We start from the raw sequence: 16,344 nt of genomic DNA on the forward strand, positions 1-16,344 counted from the left end.
TCTTTTGCATACAGCGGGAGACAGAACTGTGAAAGAGAAGAATGAAGGGGAAAAAAATTGAAGTTGGGTCATTCGCAGACCTTACCAAGAAACTTAGGAAACCCTGTGCATTAGAGGATGCTAAGCCTATGGCATTAAATATAAGGCTGTCCTACCATGGCTGGTATCACATTCCCTTAACAGCTCCATTATTTCTCAATCTACTTTTAAATCTGGAACCTATGAATCTGTGGAGGGCTGCACTGGATACCACATCGTAGGGCACGAAAGTTCTCTCAGTCTGTCAAGCGATCTTTTAGTCAGAAACAGCATTGCTGGGATTTCCGCCTGCTGGAACGCCGAACCTCAGGAGAACCGGCTGACATCATAATCCCTGTTTTTCTTATATGTTTTTCAAGAATTGGCTTAATCTAAATCCTCTGGTACTTGATGTCCCATAAAATCTCCATCTGGCTCAGATGCAGCGCCTGCTGCAGGAACCGCCGTAAAAAGTGCAAATCCTTGTAGTGTAGACAAAAGTAGCCACAGATTGTAGATCAACTAATATCTCCTCAGGTGATCACAGAGGGAAAAATAAATAAATACCATCACCCCCCCCCCCCATTGCTACCACTGTGTCAGGTCTCAAGAGGAAATTGTTAGAGAACTCCTTCAGTTGGCAAAAGTCCATAGAAACGGCTTAAGAAAGATGTCCCCCATTTTAGAACAGGGTCAAAGAAGTCCAAAGACGGTTCTGGAGACAGACTCAGGCTCCACAGCCCCTGACCCATCAGAACCACCCTAGGCTGAGGCGCGCTCACGGCACGGGAGCAGCACGCACAGAACCCGGCAAAAGACATGCATCGGCAGAGCCGACCTAACCTCCAGCGCCAAGCCAGCGGGTCCTCACTCTTCCCAAAACCCTCCCCTGACCAAAGCAGGACCGCCAGCACGCCCCTACTAGAAAGCCCCCCACGCGGGCTCCCAGTTCCCACGCTGCGCGACGCCTGAGGACGCGAATGCGCACGCGCAGCACTGCCGCGCATGCGTCGCGGCCGCGCGCATGCTCAGATTCCAAGGCCGGCGGGGTCCTGGGAGGGTAGCGGAGGCCGGCTTGCCCCGTCCCCGCCCTCCGCGCTCGGGGCGGCCTCGCTTCCCTTTCCGGACCGGCGGCCGGCGGGCGTTGGTGCTTCCTCGCCCTTCGCGGAGTCGGCTCCTGCAGTTCTGCGTGGTGAGCATGGCCGCTCGGAGAAGCCGGGCCGCCATCAGGCTGTGCGCCACAGGTAATGGGCGCGCGGAGGCGATGCCCGTGCGGGGACCAGGGGCGCCAGCGCGGGGCGAGCGGGCTCTGCGTCCCGGCCTCCTCCTCCTTGCGGGTCCTCCCGCGGCTGCCCCCCCGGGACCCGGCCGAGCGGACATCGGGAGTTTGTGGGCGACCTGGCTGTGCGGGAGCCCGGGGCCGGGCGTGGGGACGCCTTTCCCTGTCGAGGAAGGAGGTGTCCGGGGCGCCGAGCCCAGGGTCGGGCTGGAGGGGTCGCGGCGGCCCTCCCAGCCTCTGCCGCGGGCCTGGGGCGTCCCGCTTCTCAGGGGGCTTTGCGCTGCACCTGCTCCGAGCCCGCCGCGGCCAGGCGCGGCTTCCTGAGGAGTCCTGGCCGTGCGGCTCGTGGTTGGGTTCCTGCTGGAGAGATGATGGCTGCCAGCGAACAGAGGCGGGGGAGCCGTGTAGTCTGTTCCCCCCGGAGGCGCAGCGGTGCAGAGGGACCATGGCAGTGGCCGTGCGGAGAAGCAGGGCCTGGAGCGGGGGAGCCGTGTAGTCTGTTCCCCCCGGGGCGCAGCGGTGCAGAGGGACCATGGCAGTGGCCGTGCGGAGAAGCAGGGCCTGGAGCGGGGGAGCCGTGTAGTCTGTTCCCCCCGGGGCGCAGCGGTGCAGAGGGACCATGGCAGTGGCGGTGCGGAGAAGCAGGGACTGGAGCGGGGGAGCCGTGTAGTCTGTTCCCCCCGGGGCGCAGCGGTGCAGAGGGACCAAGGCAGTGGCCCTGCGGAGAAGCAGGGACTGGAACGGGGGAGCCGTGTAGTCTGCTCCCCCCGGGGCGCAGCGGTGCAGAGGGACCATGGCAGTGGCCGGGCGGAGAAGCAGGGACTGGACGCATTGAGGTTTGCAGGCCCGAGGCGACCGAGCTCGCCAGTCACGAGGCTGCGCGCAGAACAGCCTTCAGGTGGATGAGGGGCTCGTGCGTCCGCCACCTGTGTCCTGGTGCTTCGTGGGTCGGTAAACACGCAGCAGAAGCCAAGTGGCAAGTCGACATTTATTCCCATTTTGTTTTCCGTTTCTTGTCTTCCAGTCGTTTTACTTGATGTGGCTTTCTGTAAAGGATTTGTGGAAGATTTAGATGAATCGTGAGTATATATATATATGTATATTTTTAAGTATCATTTTAACTTTGACGCATGGTTTTAGAATATGTACGTGTGAACGTCGTCTTAATAGTAGAGACAGTAGTGACCAGTGCTTTTTTAAAAAGATTATTACACAGCAAGTTTGTTTGTTTGTTTTAAGATTTGTTTATTTGAAAGGCAGAATTACAGAGGGAGGGAGAGAGAGATTTTCCATCCGCTGGTTCACTCCCCAAATGGCCACAATGAACGGGGCTGGACTGATCAAAAGCCAGTAGCCAGGAGCTTCCTCTGGGTGGCCCTGGTGAGTGCAGGGGCCCAAGCATTTGGGCCGCCTTTTACTGCTTTCCTAGTCACATTAGCAGGGTACTGGATCAGAAGTGGACACGAACCTGCCACGCACATGGGAGAAGGGGTGGCAACTCTACCTGCTACGCCACAGTGCCAGCCCCCAACCAGTGCTTTTATATTACTAGTTTTGTTTCAGAAGTTGTTTTAAGTACTGTACGAGTATGTACAAAAGGAAGGTGTGCTCCAGAATTTTACTAATAGTTACAGGATTAAACTGTTCCGTATTCCGTTCTATCATTTTACCTTGTTTTTGCTTTAAACATAAGGTCGCCATACTGTATGTATTTTCGTAGTATCACAGCACTAATGGCAAATACTTTCCTGAGATAGGTGAGAAGCTCAGCTCCAGACCAGAACCCTGTGTGCCATCCTTCAGGGGTGACTGTGGGCAATTACTGTGCCCATGGGGGAAGGTGTCTCCTACACCCAGTTTGGTGCACAGCTAGTGCATTACCGTCTCTGCAGGGAGTGATATTCAAGGACCAGGTACCGAGGCCCCAGGCCAGCCGTGGTCTCAGGCACCCCTAGCCCAGTTGGCTTGATTTGGAGACTTCCTTACTGGGGTCCTCACCAGAAGCCTTGGCCGGGCACTTCGCCAGAACTTCCTTTTCGAAAGCCTCAGCAGAGGCCTTTTTCTGCGGGTCCATTTCCTGTCACCTCGCCACAAATAAGCAGAACTCTTGTTCTTGCTCCTTAGAAGTGAGATAATTCCTCTCTCTGCTAGATCCACCTAATTCTTACCTGGTGCTGCTCTTTGATGGGGCGGGCGCCAGGGAGCTGGTGTATCTGTCTCTTAACTAACACTACCAGAGAGTGAATCAAGATTTGATCATTACCTTCAGCTGAGCTCCTTGTCCTAGTTGACTGACTAGAGCTGATTGTGTAGGAGAATCCAGGTGATCAGTTGAATGCAGTGCTGTCTGGAAGAGCAGAAGCCTGAAGGTCCCAGGGGTCCCCTCATACTAATGGGTCTTGGGGAGTGGGAGCTGACTGTTTACAGTAAATTCAGAGGAACACCGTATCAATGAGGTGATCTTGTTAAAGCTAGTAGTGTCTTGTTGGGTGTGTCATTTCAAACCTTCTCCTCCTAGATTGCTGGAAGAGGAGGAGGAAGGGGTTCTGCTTCTAATAATTTTTAAAAGATTTACTTATTTATTTGATAGAGTTACATAGAGAGATAATCTTCATCTGTTGGTTCCCTCCCCCAAAAAGCTGCAACAGCCAGGGCTGGGCCAGGCTGAAGCCAGGAGCTTCATCCTGGTCTCCCATGTGGGTGGCAGGGACTAAAACACTTGGTATCTTCTGTGGCTTTTCCCAGACTATTAGTAGAAAGTTAGATCGGAATTGGAGCAGCTGGGACAGGAACACCCACATTGGATGGTGGCATTGAAGGCAATGGCTTTACCTGACTACTCCATGCACCAGCACCTGCATAATTGTTTATTATATTTATTTATTTATTTTATGCCAGGCAGAGTGGACAGTGAGAGAGACAGAGAGAAAGGTCTTCCTTTGCCGTTGATTCACCCTCCAATGCCCGCTGTGGCCGGCGCACCGCGCTGATTCGATGGCAGGAGCCAGGTGCTTCTCCTGGTCTCCCATGGGGTGCAGGGCCCAAGCACGTGGGCCATCCTCCACTGTACTCCCCAGCCACAGCAGAGAGCTGGCCTGGAAGAGGGGCAACCGGGACAGAATCCGGCGCCCCGACCGGGACTAGAACCCGGTGTGCCAGCGCCGCTAGGCGGAGGATTAGCCTATTGAGCCATGGCACTGGCCTTGCATAATTGTTTATATAAACACTAATCACAAAGGTTCCTATGCTGAAAAAAGGAACCATGATTGTCAATTACGTGTGGAAACTGAATTGTTCCTCACTCTAGAGCAAGCAGATGGGCAATCAGTTGCTTCTTGGTTCCACAAGAGAAAGACCCATGGAAGTTCAGATATGAGCCTGGAAAGGGCGTAGACTGCCAACGTTGTGATCAGACCCCAAGGTAGAATGAAAAAGTGGTACTGCTTGTGACCCCTGTCCCATGCTAAAATTACTACATAGGGGCAGCTTCCTCAGGCCAGGATGCCAGGGCCTTCTCAGCAGTTAAAACATATTGACTCCCTCTTCTATCCATACTGTTCCTGTGGATCCTCACTGCAGTTGACACTTCTCTGGATTTGCTTAGCCATCTCCTTGCTTTTACTTACTAAGCCATTATCTAGACACTGAAACCACAAGATATAAGGATAACCTAAGATAAAAGATATAAAGAGTAAGGGCTGCATTTGATAATTTAACTGATTTGACTTTTCAGCACAGTCAGCACATCAGCGGATCCAGCCATGGTCATACAATGAGCCCTCCATTCACTGTGTCACCTCTAATCCACAAGGGTGGTTGAACATTAAATGGACACGAACCAGACTAACAGCTAATGGCAGTTGACAGGATTACCATCTCAGGCTTGTATTGTCAGGAATCTATGCTTCAATTCCCCAATTCAGTACTTTTCACAAATCTTTTATGAAAGCTAAGCCATCCTTAGCAGGAAATGATGGGAACCCTCCTAAAACCCAAGTTCCTGGATGCCAACCAAGAGCCAGTCTTGCAAGCAGGCCTTTCTGAGCCCAACAGCCTTAGAACTGCTACATTAACTTTCCTACCCAAGTGGAGTAAATGTGTGAAGAGTTAAGTATGCACAGTCACTCCTCATTGTCCATGGGGCATTGGTTCTAAGACCTCTTGCAGCTACCAAAATACCTTATTAAAATGGCATTGTATTTACATATAATCTACCTGTATTCTCCCAAAGACTTTAAGTTATCTATAGATTATATACCTAATGCAGTGTAAATACTGTGTAAATAGCTGTTACATACATTATTGTCTAGGGAGTAATGACAAGGAAAGAAGGTCTATACATGTTTGGTACAGGTACAAGTTTTTTTTGTTTTTTTTTTTCTTGGAAATTTTCTTTGATATGGAAGTTGTGGATATAGGAGCCAATGGCAATTCTACCAGATATACTTTGATTCTTTTTGTTGGAGTCTTTTCTCCTAATTTATCTTTAATCATTTTCACTACTTTATACCTAATATGTTTAATGGATAAGATAAGATTCAAAAGACACTAACAAAAAGTATTCATAAAAATTTTTGAGGGGCCGGCATTGTGGCATAGCAGGTAAAGCCACTGCCTGCAATGCCAGTATCCCTTGTGGGCGCTGGTTCAATACCCAGCTGTTCCACTTCTAATTTAGCTCCCTGCTGATGCTCCTGGGAAATCGGTAAAGGATGGCCCAAGTGCTTTGGCCCCTGCATGCACATGGGAGACCCAGCAGAAGCTCTAGGTTCTTGGCTTCAGCCGCCCTAGCCCCGGCTGTTATGGCCCTCTAGGGAATGAACCAGCGGATGGAAGATCTCTTTTTCCCTTTGTCTTTCCCTCTTTCTAAATAACTGTGCCTTTCAAATATACAAAGCTTAAAATTTTTTTAAATAATTTGTTCCATATTCCCATATTTGTCAGTTTATTACACCTTCCTGTACTATACATTTGTAAAGTAAATGCAGACATAGAATCAGAGATTGTTCACTGTGTTTTTTAGGTTTAAAGACAATCGAAAAGATGACATTTGGCTTGTAGATGTGAGTATGTAAATTTTATATGCTAATTACCCACCCCTATTATAAGTATGATTTTCTATTCTTTTCCACCCAAAGATGGCAATATGTGGATAGTACTTGTGTCTGTGCTCAGTCTGTATTGTCAGATATTAACTAGTTGAGTTTTTTAGCCTGGCAAGGAGCCCAATTTTGATGAAATTCTGGGATGGAGGCTTTATGAAGGGAAGTGGGGTCTCCATGCTAAGAGAAGGAGGTCACATAGTAGATTCTATTTTAAGGGGATCATGGTAGTAATTTTTTATAGAACTCTTACTTACCCTTTTATTTCTTCATATTTTTCAAGAGATTAAGTATACTAGTATTGCTTAGTAGTCAATTTTATTTTCATTTTACTGGTGAGAAAAACTAAACTTTCATCTTCCTCTCTCCACTTTAAAGTTTGGAGTACATTTAAATCTTATGCTACTGGCAGCTCTCTTGATTTGCCTCAGCACAAAAAGTAGGGTAGCCATAAAACAGATGGAACAAGAATGGGATAGTTGACAATTACTGAAGCTAGGTGATGGCACAGGAGGGTCTGTTTAATTCTTTCTCCTTTTGTGTGTCTTTGAACATCCCATTGTATGCACTTAAAAAAAAAAAACAACTTACACCCTGAAAGTGCAGTAGGCGGTTTGCTACACCATGTAATTAGGGGAACCTGAGTATCCTCTTAACATTTAGTGATCCTGAAGGACTTTGGTTTTAGTGTAGTCATCCTGACTGGCGCCTCTGCAGACCAGTCATCTGAACTATCTCCTGAGAGTCAGCAAAGGCACTTACTGTGTTGGAATTTTATCATTAATGCTTAGAGAGTATATATTTTTATATGGTGACATGCATGTTTTTATGGTGGTTTCCTTTTATATGGAGCATGAACACAATTACCTGGAGGCAAAGATGTTTTTTATTATATATCATGTATCTTTAAATAAGTATCAGTGGCCATTTGAAAGGAACTTAAAATAGTATCAGTTTTGAAATATTAAGAAGTTAACTTATGTGTGTCTTTGGTTATAAAAACTCTTAGAAATTATATTTAAACTTTTTGTCTGAAGTAGATTATTACAATTAATATTCCAGTGACACAACATTTCAGTATTTTTTATTTTCCTTTTTTGGAACAAGTTTTATGCACCGTGGTGTGGCCATTGCAAAAAACTGGAACCGATTTGGAATGAAGTTGGCCTTGAGATGAAAAGCATTGGTTCTCCAGTTAAAGTTGGGAAGATGGATGCTACTTCCTATTCTAGTAAGCCTTCACTTGGTTTATTATTTTACTGTTATTATAATGAAAGTGCTTCCATTATATGCAGCAATAGTTGAGGCAGGAGAAATAAAGTTGTTTTTCCTCATGTAAAATTGTCTTAACAGTTTATGACTACAAAAACTCTATATTGAGTTAAATGAATTAGCCATTGAACATGTAAATGCCGTAATCTTATGGCTAATGCATACACAGAGCCCTAATATGCTTCAACTTGAGCCCATCTAAAATAATTCATTTACATGAGTCAGTGAGAGAAAGCTCTGTCATAACTATTGATTATGCATGTGAGTTGAGAAATGGTGGTGTGTGTGAGCAGCCTGAGACAGCAAATAAGGCATAGGTAGGGATCTGAAGGATGAGTTCAATTAAGATAAATACAAATGGTACTCAGGAAAGTGCTCACATTGAAAATGGTGTTAGGGCAAAATTAGTTGAAAATGAACTTACTGAGTCTGTCCCACAGGGTAGAAGGAAGCAGCGGTGGGCCAACTACAACTTGTGGGCCAAATCTGTCCCGACAGCTATTTCTTTGACTAGAGTTAGATTGCACCCATTCATTTTCTGTTGGCTATGGCTCTTATTGTACTCCAGTGACAAAACCAAGTAATTGTGATAGGGACTGCATGCCTCCCAAAGCCTAAAATAGTTATCTAACCCATTACAGAAAACGTTCTCCAACACCTGTCTTAAAGGATGTAGAAAAAGAAGTATGAGGTTCCATATGAATTTGGAAAGAGTGTGGCTATAAAAAGCAGACCTGGATTCAAATCCTGGCTCTGCCCACATATTGCTTTGTGTTACTGAGTTGGTTTCTGAACACCTCTGAGTTTTGGTGTCCGTGGGTAAATATTTAATTGTAATACTTCTTTTGTTGGTTGTTTTGAGATTCGAATGTTGTAACACTTGTAAAAACCTATATTCATTAAATGTAGGTTTGCTTTTGCTTTAATCAATGAAGAAAGGAGACGTATGTAATATTTCTTTCTAGGACATCAGTTTTATGTTCTGGCTTGTACTTTGGAGCAAAACAGACCTGTTCTGTAATCTCAGCTCTGCCTTGCCTTACTAGCTTTGAAGAAGTAGTTAATCTCACTTTAGTTTCCTTGTCTGTAAGGGAGAATGGTAATCCTCAGTAAGGTGAGGTTTATGTTAATATCTTATATCCAAGAACCCCAGCACAGTGGTAAAATACACATGCTGCTAAAGGATAATAACCTCCCAGGTCAGACACAGTGTTCTGCGTTTTGAGCTTTATCCGTTGTCATTTGGAGAATAATATATGTTTTTGTCAGTAACTTACAGTATAGAGGAGAAGAGCAGGTAGATACAGGCAGGAAGACCATCTGTAATCATACTGTGTCCTGGTGGAAGGTGCCAGGAGCCCAGGCTGTGGTGGAGATTGTAGTCTCAAGTAAAACCATAATCATCCTAGTCACTTTTGAGGCTGATATCACAGATATGATAGAGTGACTCTGTAATGTGGAAAAAAAGATCAATAAAAAACAGTAGTCTAAGGTTCTTAGTGTAGTTCCTGAGCTGTACTTCCACTGTCATGTGAAAAGGAGTAATAGATATGCGTATGCTTTCTTTTTTGTTTTTCCAGTGGAAAGCAAAATAGTAAGGTTTATTAGGGTAGGGACATCCGTAAGAATGGACGGGCACCTCTCCAGACAGAACCTGAGAGTGCGCAGTTCACATTTAGGCTGGGGTTTTTAAGGGGATGGGTCTTGCCTTCCCCCCTTTTCTCTCCCCTTCTCTCCTTCTCCTCCTCTCGAACAAAGAACTTGTTGGGTATAAATATGAAGAATTCCTCTCTGAGTTTTTCCCTCTGAAGTTATCAGACAGGGAAAGCCTGGCTGGTGTCTCCCCGCCTTAGAGGAAGGATGTTCATCAGGCCAGGTAGAAGGGGCAGGACCCCCTGGAAGGTCATCACGATCCAGGTGGGACTTTGGAGTGCAGATACTAGGCTGCACCTGGAAAGTTATTGGGTAGAAGGGTCAGGACTCCCTGGAAGGTCATCAGCGTCCAAGCAGGACTTTGAAGTGCAGATGCTGGGCTTCTGGAGCTTCTGCAGTGGATGCTGGGCTTCAGGCCTTTCTCATATACACATAGTCTCAATTTCTGACTTCCTACCTAACATATCCCCTCTCAAGAAAAAAATAATTCTTTTATGGGGATAAGTGGGCGGAGTTCTGTCTTCTATAGCTACTTCGAAGCTGACAAATGGGCATCAAGGTGGATATGGGTATTTTTCTATTGCTATCTGTCCTTTGGTGCTTGAGAGTGGCCTCAGGAAGCGTTGTCCTACTTGGTCCAGAGGACGGGTCATCTTATCTGATGAGTTAGGCTGGAAGTCCTGTCTTAGAAGCACGTGAAGCCAGATGGCTTGTCTTCTGTTAGAGACAGAACAAACGAAGATGTTAAGGCACAATAGTCTGCAGATAGCAGAAAGAATGTGGATGCTATGTTGCCAAGGAAAGGCAATGACCAGGATTTCCATGACCAGATGTAATGTTAGGCCAGATATTTTAGCCTTGTCTGAACTTGTCCAAGAAAGCATAAATATGATTTCGTACCCATTTAGTTTGACCCTAGTTTGGGGCACTTTCTTGGGCAGCAGGTAGCAGAGGTAGGGCCTGCCTATTTGAAGGACTGAATTAGCAATCCCTTTGTGAGAGCCCTTGTCATGGCTGCTTTTTAATGGATGAAAGCTGTGCTTTGTTTGTTTTTCCTAAAGGAGGGGGCTCTGCTTTGGCTCCCTGTTGAGCCTGGTTTAGGAAATGTGTTATTTCCTGTATCTAGGAATCTGTTACCTGTTAGGGAAAAGCTGGGACTGATTGAAATTTGCAGAAGTAGGAAGCTGCAAGGCCCATATCCTCTCTGGGGCTGGTTTTCTCTCCCCAGGGGTGAGGATAAGGGTTAAATAATCAACACTCTAATGGACTGGCTATGCTTTTTTTTCCTCTGGATACCTAGTAGTTAGTTTTGCTAGGAAGTTAAGCCAGTGTACAAGATCAGAGTCTCAGTCTGGGAAAGGAAACAGACTAATAAATCATTTACATTTAACCATCTACATTTTGGATTATTGTGCACCCCCCTCAAGAGATAGGCCCATTAAGTCCTCAGTGAGGATCTGTCCAAATAGGCGCAGGACTATCTAAGTTAGCTGTTACTCAAAGCTCTGTTTTTAGGAACTGGCAGGAAGGGTTTTCTAAGCTTAATAATATTTGGATAGACTTTTAAGGCCTGGCTGAGTGTGTGAGACACAGACCTATCCATGGGGTGCTGGAAGAGAATTGCAGAAGATGTGCATCTGCTTAAGGGAGGCACCCTGTTGACTCGCATTACATGACTGGACTAGGAGGAGAGCTGAATAGGAGGCTGGTTCAAATAGGCAACTTACATTTCACTGACCCTAGGCCATCCCCTCAATAGCAGTGGCTAGAGTTGGAGGCTTGGCAGAGGCTAGGTAGAGCCAAAGGCTTTTTAACTTGGGGCCACAGAGTCTGTGGTTCTGAACCAGGAGTTCTTCAACACCCAGAGCAGTTTCGTGACCAGTGGCCTTGCTCTTGGCAGAGCTGACAGAAGCCGATTTTAGTCACGACAGCTGCTTGCCCAATGCCGTGGCTCCTCATATCGGAAACAGATGCCATTTGGGGTGCGCTGGCCTTGTTGGGTCTCCTTGATGGCAGATCACTGTGTAAAGCAGCCATTGATTAGCCTGTTGCCTATCCCTACATTGCTCCTGCTGCTAGCTTGCTCCTCATTCTCCTGGTCTCTAATAAAGTAGACCATGGAGACAGTCTCTATGATGTCAGTCAAGGGGGTACTCAACCCAACCCTGATTTTTTGAAGATTTCTTTAATGTCATCAGGGTGAGCTAGAAAACTATGGTCATGGGCAAATTCTGACACTTAGTAAAAGTTAAAAGTTAAAAACCATGTTAAAACTGTGCCCATGAGGAGAACTATGACCTTTTAGGTAAGATCAAATGTGGTGACCTGCTTGTATACTTTGAGGTCATCAGAACAACTTTCTGTCTTCCCCTCAATTTGGTTTAAAAGGGGAGTTCTGCCCATATACCGTGTACACAGAGAAAACAATCTAGCTGTAACATTATTTTATAGTTTGACTTCTCATTTTCTGGCTATGCTGTTTGGTCCTCTACTGTGGCCAGGCATTATTACAGAAAAGGTAAGTTATCCCTTACATAAGGTCTGGGATCAAACCATACATCACAGTGGAGAGTCCTGCAGAACAGTAGTAACTTCCCTTCTGGAAGAGAAAAGAGGAGAAATGAGGCAGCGAGTCGGGTCTCTCTGGTTGCTTAGCCTGACTTCCTGGGCTTTCAGATTTAACCAGCGTTTAACCAGTGCTTACTGCGTAGCCTGACTGAGAGAAGTTTTGGCAGACATCTCTGCCATTCTTTGGCTTCCGGATGCTTACTGTGTAGCCAATGGGTTATGGGCCTGGTTGCCGGGTTTAACTAGTCTTACTGTGTAACCCCTAAGTTTATACTAGAACATACCACATAACTCAAAAGTGAGTTTTTGAATTATGTAGTGTTTGGGCTTCTGTGTTTTCACCGTGTAGCCTGTGGACACTGGAGCTTTCTTGGGCTCCTGGAACCCAGGTCTCTAGTATCTGCCGCATGACCACCTCCAATAGTCTCAAGTCTCTTGGAACACTTTCTCCCTTTTGGCTGGACCTCTGTTTGATCCACATTTGAACTAGCAATACATTTGAACTAGCAATGCCTGGTTATTCAGCATTAGCTGGATGGAGACTTTGCCATTCCCCCTTTAAAGAATCTGGATTCTGAGCCAGAGACTGGAACAGCTAGAAAGAAACATGTTTATAACTGAAGTTTAGCATCATTTCACATCTTGGCAACACCTTTCATCTAAATAGCCTGATTGGTTATCTTTGCAAGATGAGAGATGCATCTTTTGACATTTCCAGGGGCCCCTCTGGAGATACCAAAAGTCTAGAGAATTTAGAACTTTGATTTTCAGAAAGTCTGTTAAAGATGCCAAGAGAACCTAGAGTATCTGGTCAAAATAGAATTCCTTAACATCCTGAAATGGTAGCCATTCACTTAGGGCAATTTTAACACTTTTAGACCAGATTTAATCATAATGATATTTAAGATAACTTAAACTTTTAAGACTCAATGCTTTTCATCAATCTGAACTTAACAGAGACAGAGTACAGGGTCCTTGTCTTCACGTAAGAAAGAATTCAGGCGTGAGACAGAACAGTGGAAGGCAAAATAGCAAGGGTTATTAGGGTAAGGACATCCCTTTTTTTTTTTATTTTTTTTTTATTTTTTATTTTTGACAGGCAGAGTGGACAGTGAGAGAGAGAGACAGAGAGAGAAAGGTCTTCCTTTGCCGTTGGTTCACCCTCCAATGGCCGCCGCTGCAGCCGGCGCACCGCGCTGATCCGATGGCAGGAGCCAGGATCCAGGTGCTTCTCCTGGTCTCCCATGGGGTGCAGGGCCCAAGTACTTGGGCCATCCTCCACTGCACTCCCTGGCCATAGCAGAGAGCTGGCCTGGAAGAGGGGCAACCGGGACAGAATCCGGCGCCCCGACCGGGACTAGAACCCGGTGTGCCGGCGCCGCAAGGTGGAGGATTAGCCTATTGAGCCACGGCGCCGGCCAGGACATCCCTGATAATGGATGGGCACCTCTCCAGACAGAATCTGAGAGAGAGTGCCCTATGTTTTCTAGTTATCAATTATTCTGAATTTTTTTTTTTTTTTTTTTTGCTGTGTTGATATTTGTGAGTAGGGAACTAGAGTGCATGTGAAATGTAGTTAGGGGTGGAATTACTGAGTTACACAAAAGAATTGTTGGAACTTTGAAAAGAGATAAGTGGACATTGTTATAGGGCATAAAGAATACACTTTACTCACATAATCCTCCCAAAACTGTTTCTGTGTTTTTGCTTAGAAGAGGACAATCTCAGTCATCATAGTTGTCTCCATTTAGAATATAGTTTGGTAGAATTCTGTCTTAAATTGGAGATGGGCACCAAGAAATTATTGCTGTAGGTTCAGAGCAGATGTTCAGAGGTAGGGCCTGTGTCTTCAGGACCTGCGCTCAGAGCAGGTGTTCAGAGGTAGAGCCTGTGTCTTCAGGACCTGCGCTCAGAGCAGGTGTTCAGAGGTAGGGTCTGTGTCTTCAGGACCTGCGCTCAGAGCAGGTGTTCAGAGGCAGGGCCTGTGTCTTCAGGACCTGCGCTCAGAGCAGGTGTTCAGAGGCAGGGCCTGTGTCTTCAGGACCTGCGCTCAGAGCAGGTGTTCAGAGGCAGGGCCTGTGTCTTCAGGACCTGCGCTCAGAGCAGGTGTTCAGAGGCAGGGCCTGTGTCTTCAGGACCTGCGCTCAGAGCAGGTGTTCAGAGGCAGGGCCTGTGTCTTCAGGACCTGCGCTCAGAGCAGGTGTTCAGAGGCAGGGCCTGTGTCTTCAGGACCTGCGCTCAGAGCAGGTGTTCAGAGGCAGGGTCTGTGTCTTCAGGACTTGCGCTCTGCTGTTCATGATGCTCTTAGAAAGTGAGTTGCTCACTGTCCAGGCCCTTCCACTCTGTCCATGTGTCTGAGGAAGAGACACCATGGAGTTACAAAGGAAGAAGACATTTTGCGTAGTATTTTGCCACTAATTCACTTTGTCAGTATTCTTGTGAAGCTGTGAGGAGTGATGAGAAGCCAGACTCATGAAGACTACCAAAGTGGTGTGTTGTTTTGTTTTTCTTGTTTAAGATTTATTTATTTGAAAGGCAGAGTATTAGAGAGACAGATCTTCAGTCTGCAGCTCAGTCCCCCAAATGACCACGGCAACTGCGGCTGGGCCAGGCTGAAAGCAAGGAGCCGTGAACTCCATCTGGGTCTCCCGCATGGGTGGCAGGGGCCCAAACACTTGGGCCATCTTCCACAGCTTTTCAAGATGTGTCCGCAGGGAACTGGATGAGAAGTGAAGCAGCCAGAACTTAAACTAGTGCTCCTATGGGATGCTGGTATTGCAAGCTGTGGCTAAACTTGCTGCACTGGCCCCTACATGATTATTAAAACAGGACACAAGTTTGGGAATATCAGAAAATATCTAAGGAAGAAATAGGCCTGGATTTTGTTGTCATTTTGTTTTGTTTTGTTTTGAAGAATGAATGAGACCCAGAAAGAGATAACTTTTTCTTGAAATGAAGTCAGTTGAAAAGTACTTTGTGTACTGTTTGTTTTTTGTTTTTTGTTTTTTTTTTAACCAGAATGTCTTTGAAAACATAACTTTAGAGATAAATTTTTGACTCTTCTAGCATTTGTTTTTTGTGTTATCATAGTATTTTGCTGACTATACATTGATTACTAAATAATTGCTTTATATGAGAATGTCATGTTTTTTTCTTTTTCTGTATGAGTGTTTTTTTTTGACACTTAAAATATCTACATGGGTTTGTATAAATATTTCTACTTTTTTTTTTTAAATAAAAGGCTCATTTGTTACCTGGTTTCTCATTTTTAAAAAATTTAGAATTATTTATTCTTTTTCTTATCAAGGCATTGCTTCAGAATTTGGAGTTCGAGGTTATCCAACAATTAAGCTGTAAGTTGAGTGTTGTATGTTTTTATGTGTATTTTTATTAGTTCACTCTGCTTACATTTTATTATATTAATTTCTAATAACTGCCTTGGAGGATTGAAGATTTGGGTTCAGTATTTCTGGGTGAAGTAGGTGATCAAAGAAGCGAGACTGACTCTTTATGCTTTTCTTTATTTAAGTAATAGTGTAGAGCTAATTCAGCAAATGTGTTGAGTCCTACTTTGTGATATGTGCTGTGCAGGACAAGATACATGGTTGTAAATTATGAAAGGTCTGATCCCCTTGGAGGAGCTGGTACACATTCTGTTTTCTCATTGGAAATCCCATCTCCCAACATCATTAGCTTTTGTTCAATAAAAATAGACGTTTCATTAGAGAGTAAGGAAAGGAAGAGTCGCAAAATTGATGGTGGTTAGCTCTAATCTGTAGGTGTTTCGCAAGTCTTGATAGGGTGTACAAGTTGAAAGATGATGTAATTCTAAAAGGGCTTGTTTTACAGTTATGACTTCATTGAATTTTCTCATGATTTTCATTAATCTTATTTTGGGCATGTGAGGAGCTAAGGAATTGTTTTGAAAGTTACAGTTTTGAAATTATAATAATTTAAGAGTATTTTTTGTTTTGTGTTGACCTCCCTGTTTCCTTCACTTTTTAAGAATATTTGTTAGGCCTGGTTTACTTTATGTATCAAGTAAGTTTTCCTTTCTTTCTGTTTAATTGTAGGTGTTCTGTTTGGTGCTTCCCAATTTTTCTTGTTTTATATTTCAGTTATTTAGACACCTTGAGAATTGCCTAATTTTTTAGAAGAGTTGTTTTTAATGCTTTGTTTTACTCTGTAATGTTGAAGCATCTCTCAAGTAACTGTAATGTTGTATTGCCTAACATTTGTTTTGCTACTATCAAAATCTTCTTAATACCCTGTCCTTGTATTTATACTTTCTGACAGGGAAGATAGTGAGAATTACAGTGCTAAATTTTCTAAGCTCTTACTCATGAATGAATTTACTTTTCAGAAGGTAAATACAGAGTGAAATGTATGTAATTTTAATAGAACAGTACCTTTTTCTTTGTGATTTGAGTTACTGGTCTTCTGAAGTCAGTT

General features: G+C 44.9%; 1 protein-coding gene across 10 annotated transcripts in view; it reads left to right on the forward strand.

The window, feature by feature from the left end:
* The first annotated feature begins 986 nt into the window (after positions 1–986).
* The window catches only part of TMX3 (thioredoxin related transmembrane protein 3), a 61,004-nt gene continuing 45,646 nt past the window's right edge, over positions 987–16,344 (forward strand). For 3 of the 10 annotated variants that reach the window (XR_016213885.1, XR_011379299.2, XM_051851129.3), the window contains exons 1-5: positions 987–1,262; positions 2,322–2,376; positions 6,321–6,360; positions 7,507–7,630; positions 15,200–15,245. Coding sequence is in view for 5 of the 10 variants with exons in the window: in XM_051851129.3 (XP_051707089.3) it covers positions 1,043–1,262; positions 2,322–2,376; positions 6,321–6,360; positions 7,507–7,630; positions 15,200–15,245 (485 nt within the window). In the remaining 5 variants the exon portion in view is untranslated. Of the gene's footprint in view, positions 1,263–2,321; positions 2,377–6,320; positions 6,361–7,506; positions 7,631–15,199; positions 15,246–16,344 lie in introns of those variants that run through there. The other 7 variants (XM_089304992.1, XM_051851130.3, XM_051851131.3 and 4 more) reach the window with 6 other exon arrangements.

The sequence above is a fragment of the Oryctolagus cuniculus genome, chromosome 10 (genome assembly GCF_051225735.1).
Source record: "Oryctolagus cuniculus isolate XC-2025 breed Fujian yellow rabbit chromosome 10, ASM5122573v1, whole genome shotgun sequence".
NCBI classification, from domain to species: Eukaryota; Metazoa; Chordata; class Mammalia; order Lagomorpha; family Leporidae; genus Oryctolagus; species Oryctolagus cuniculus.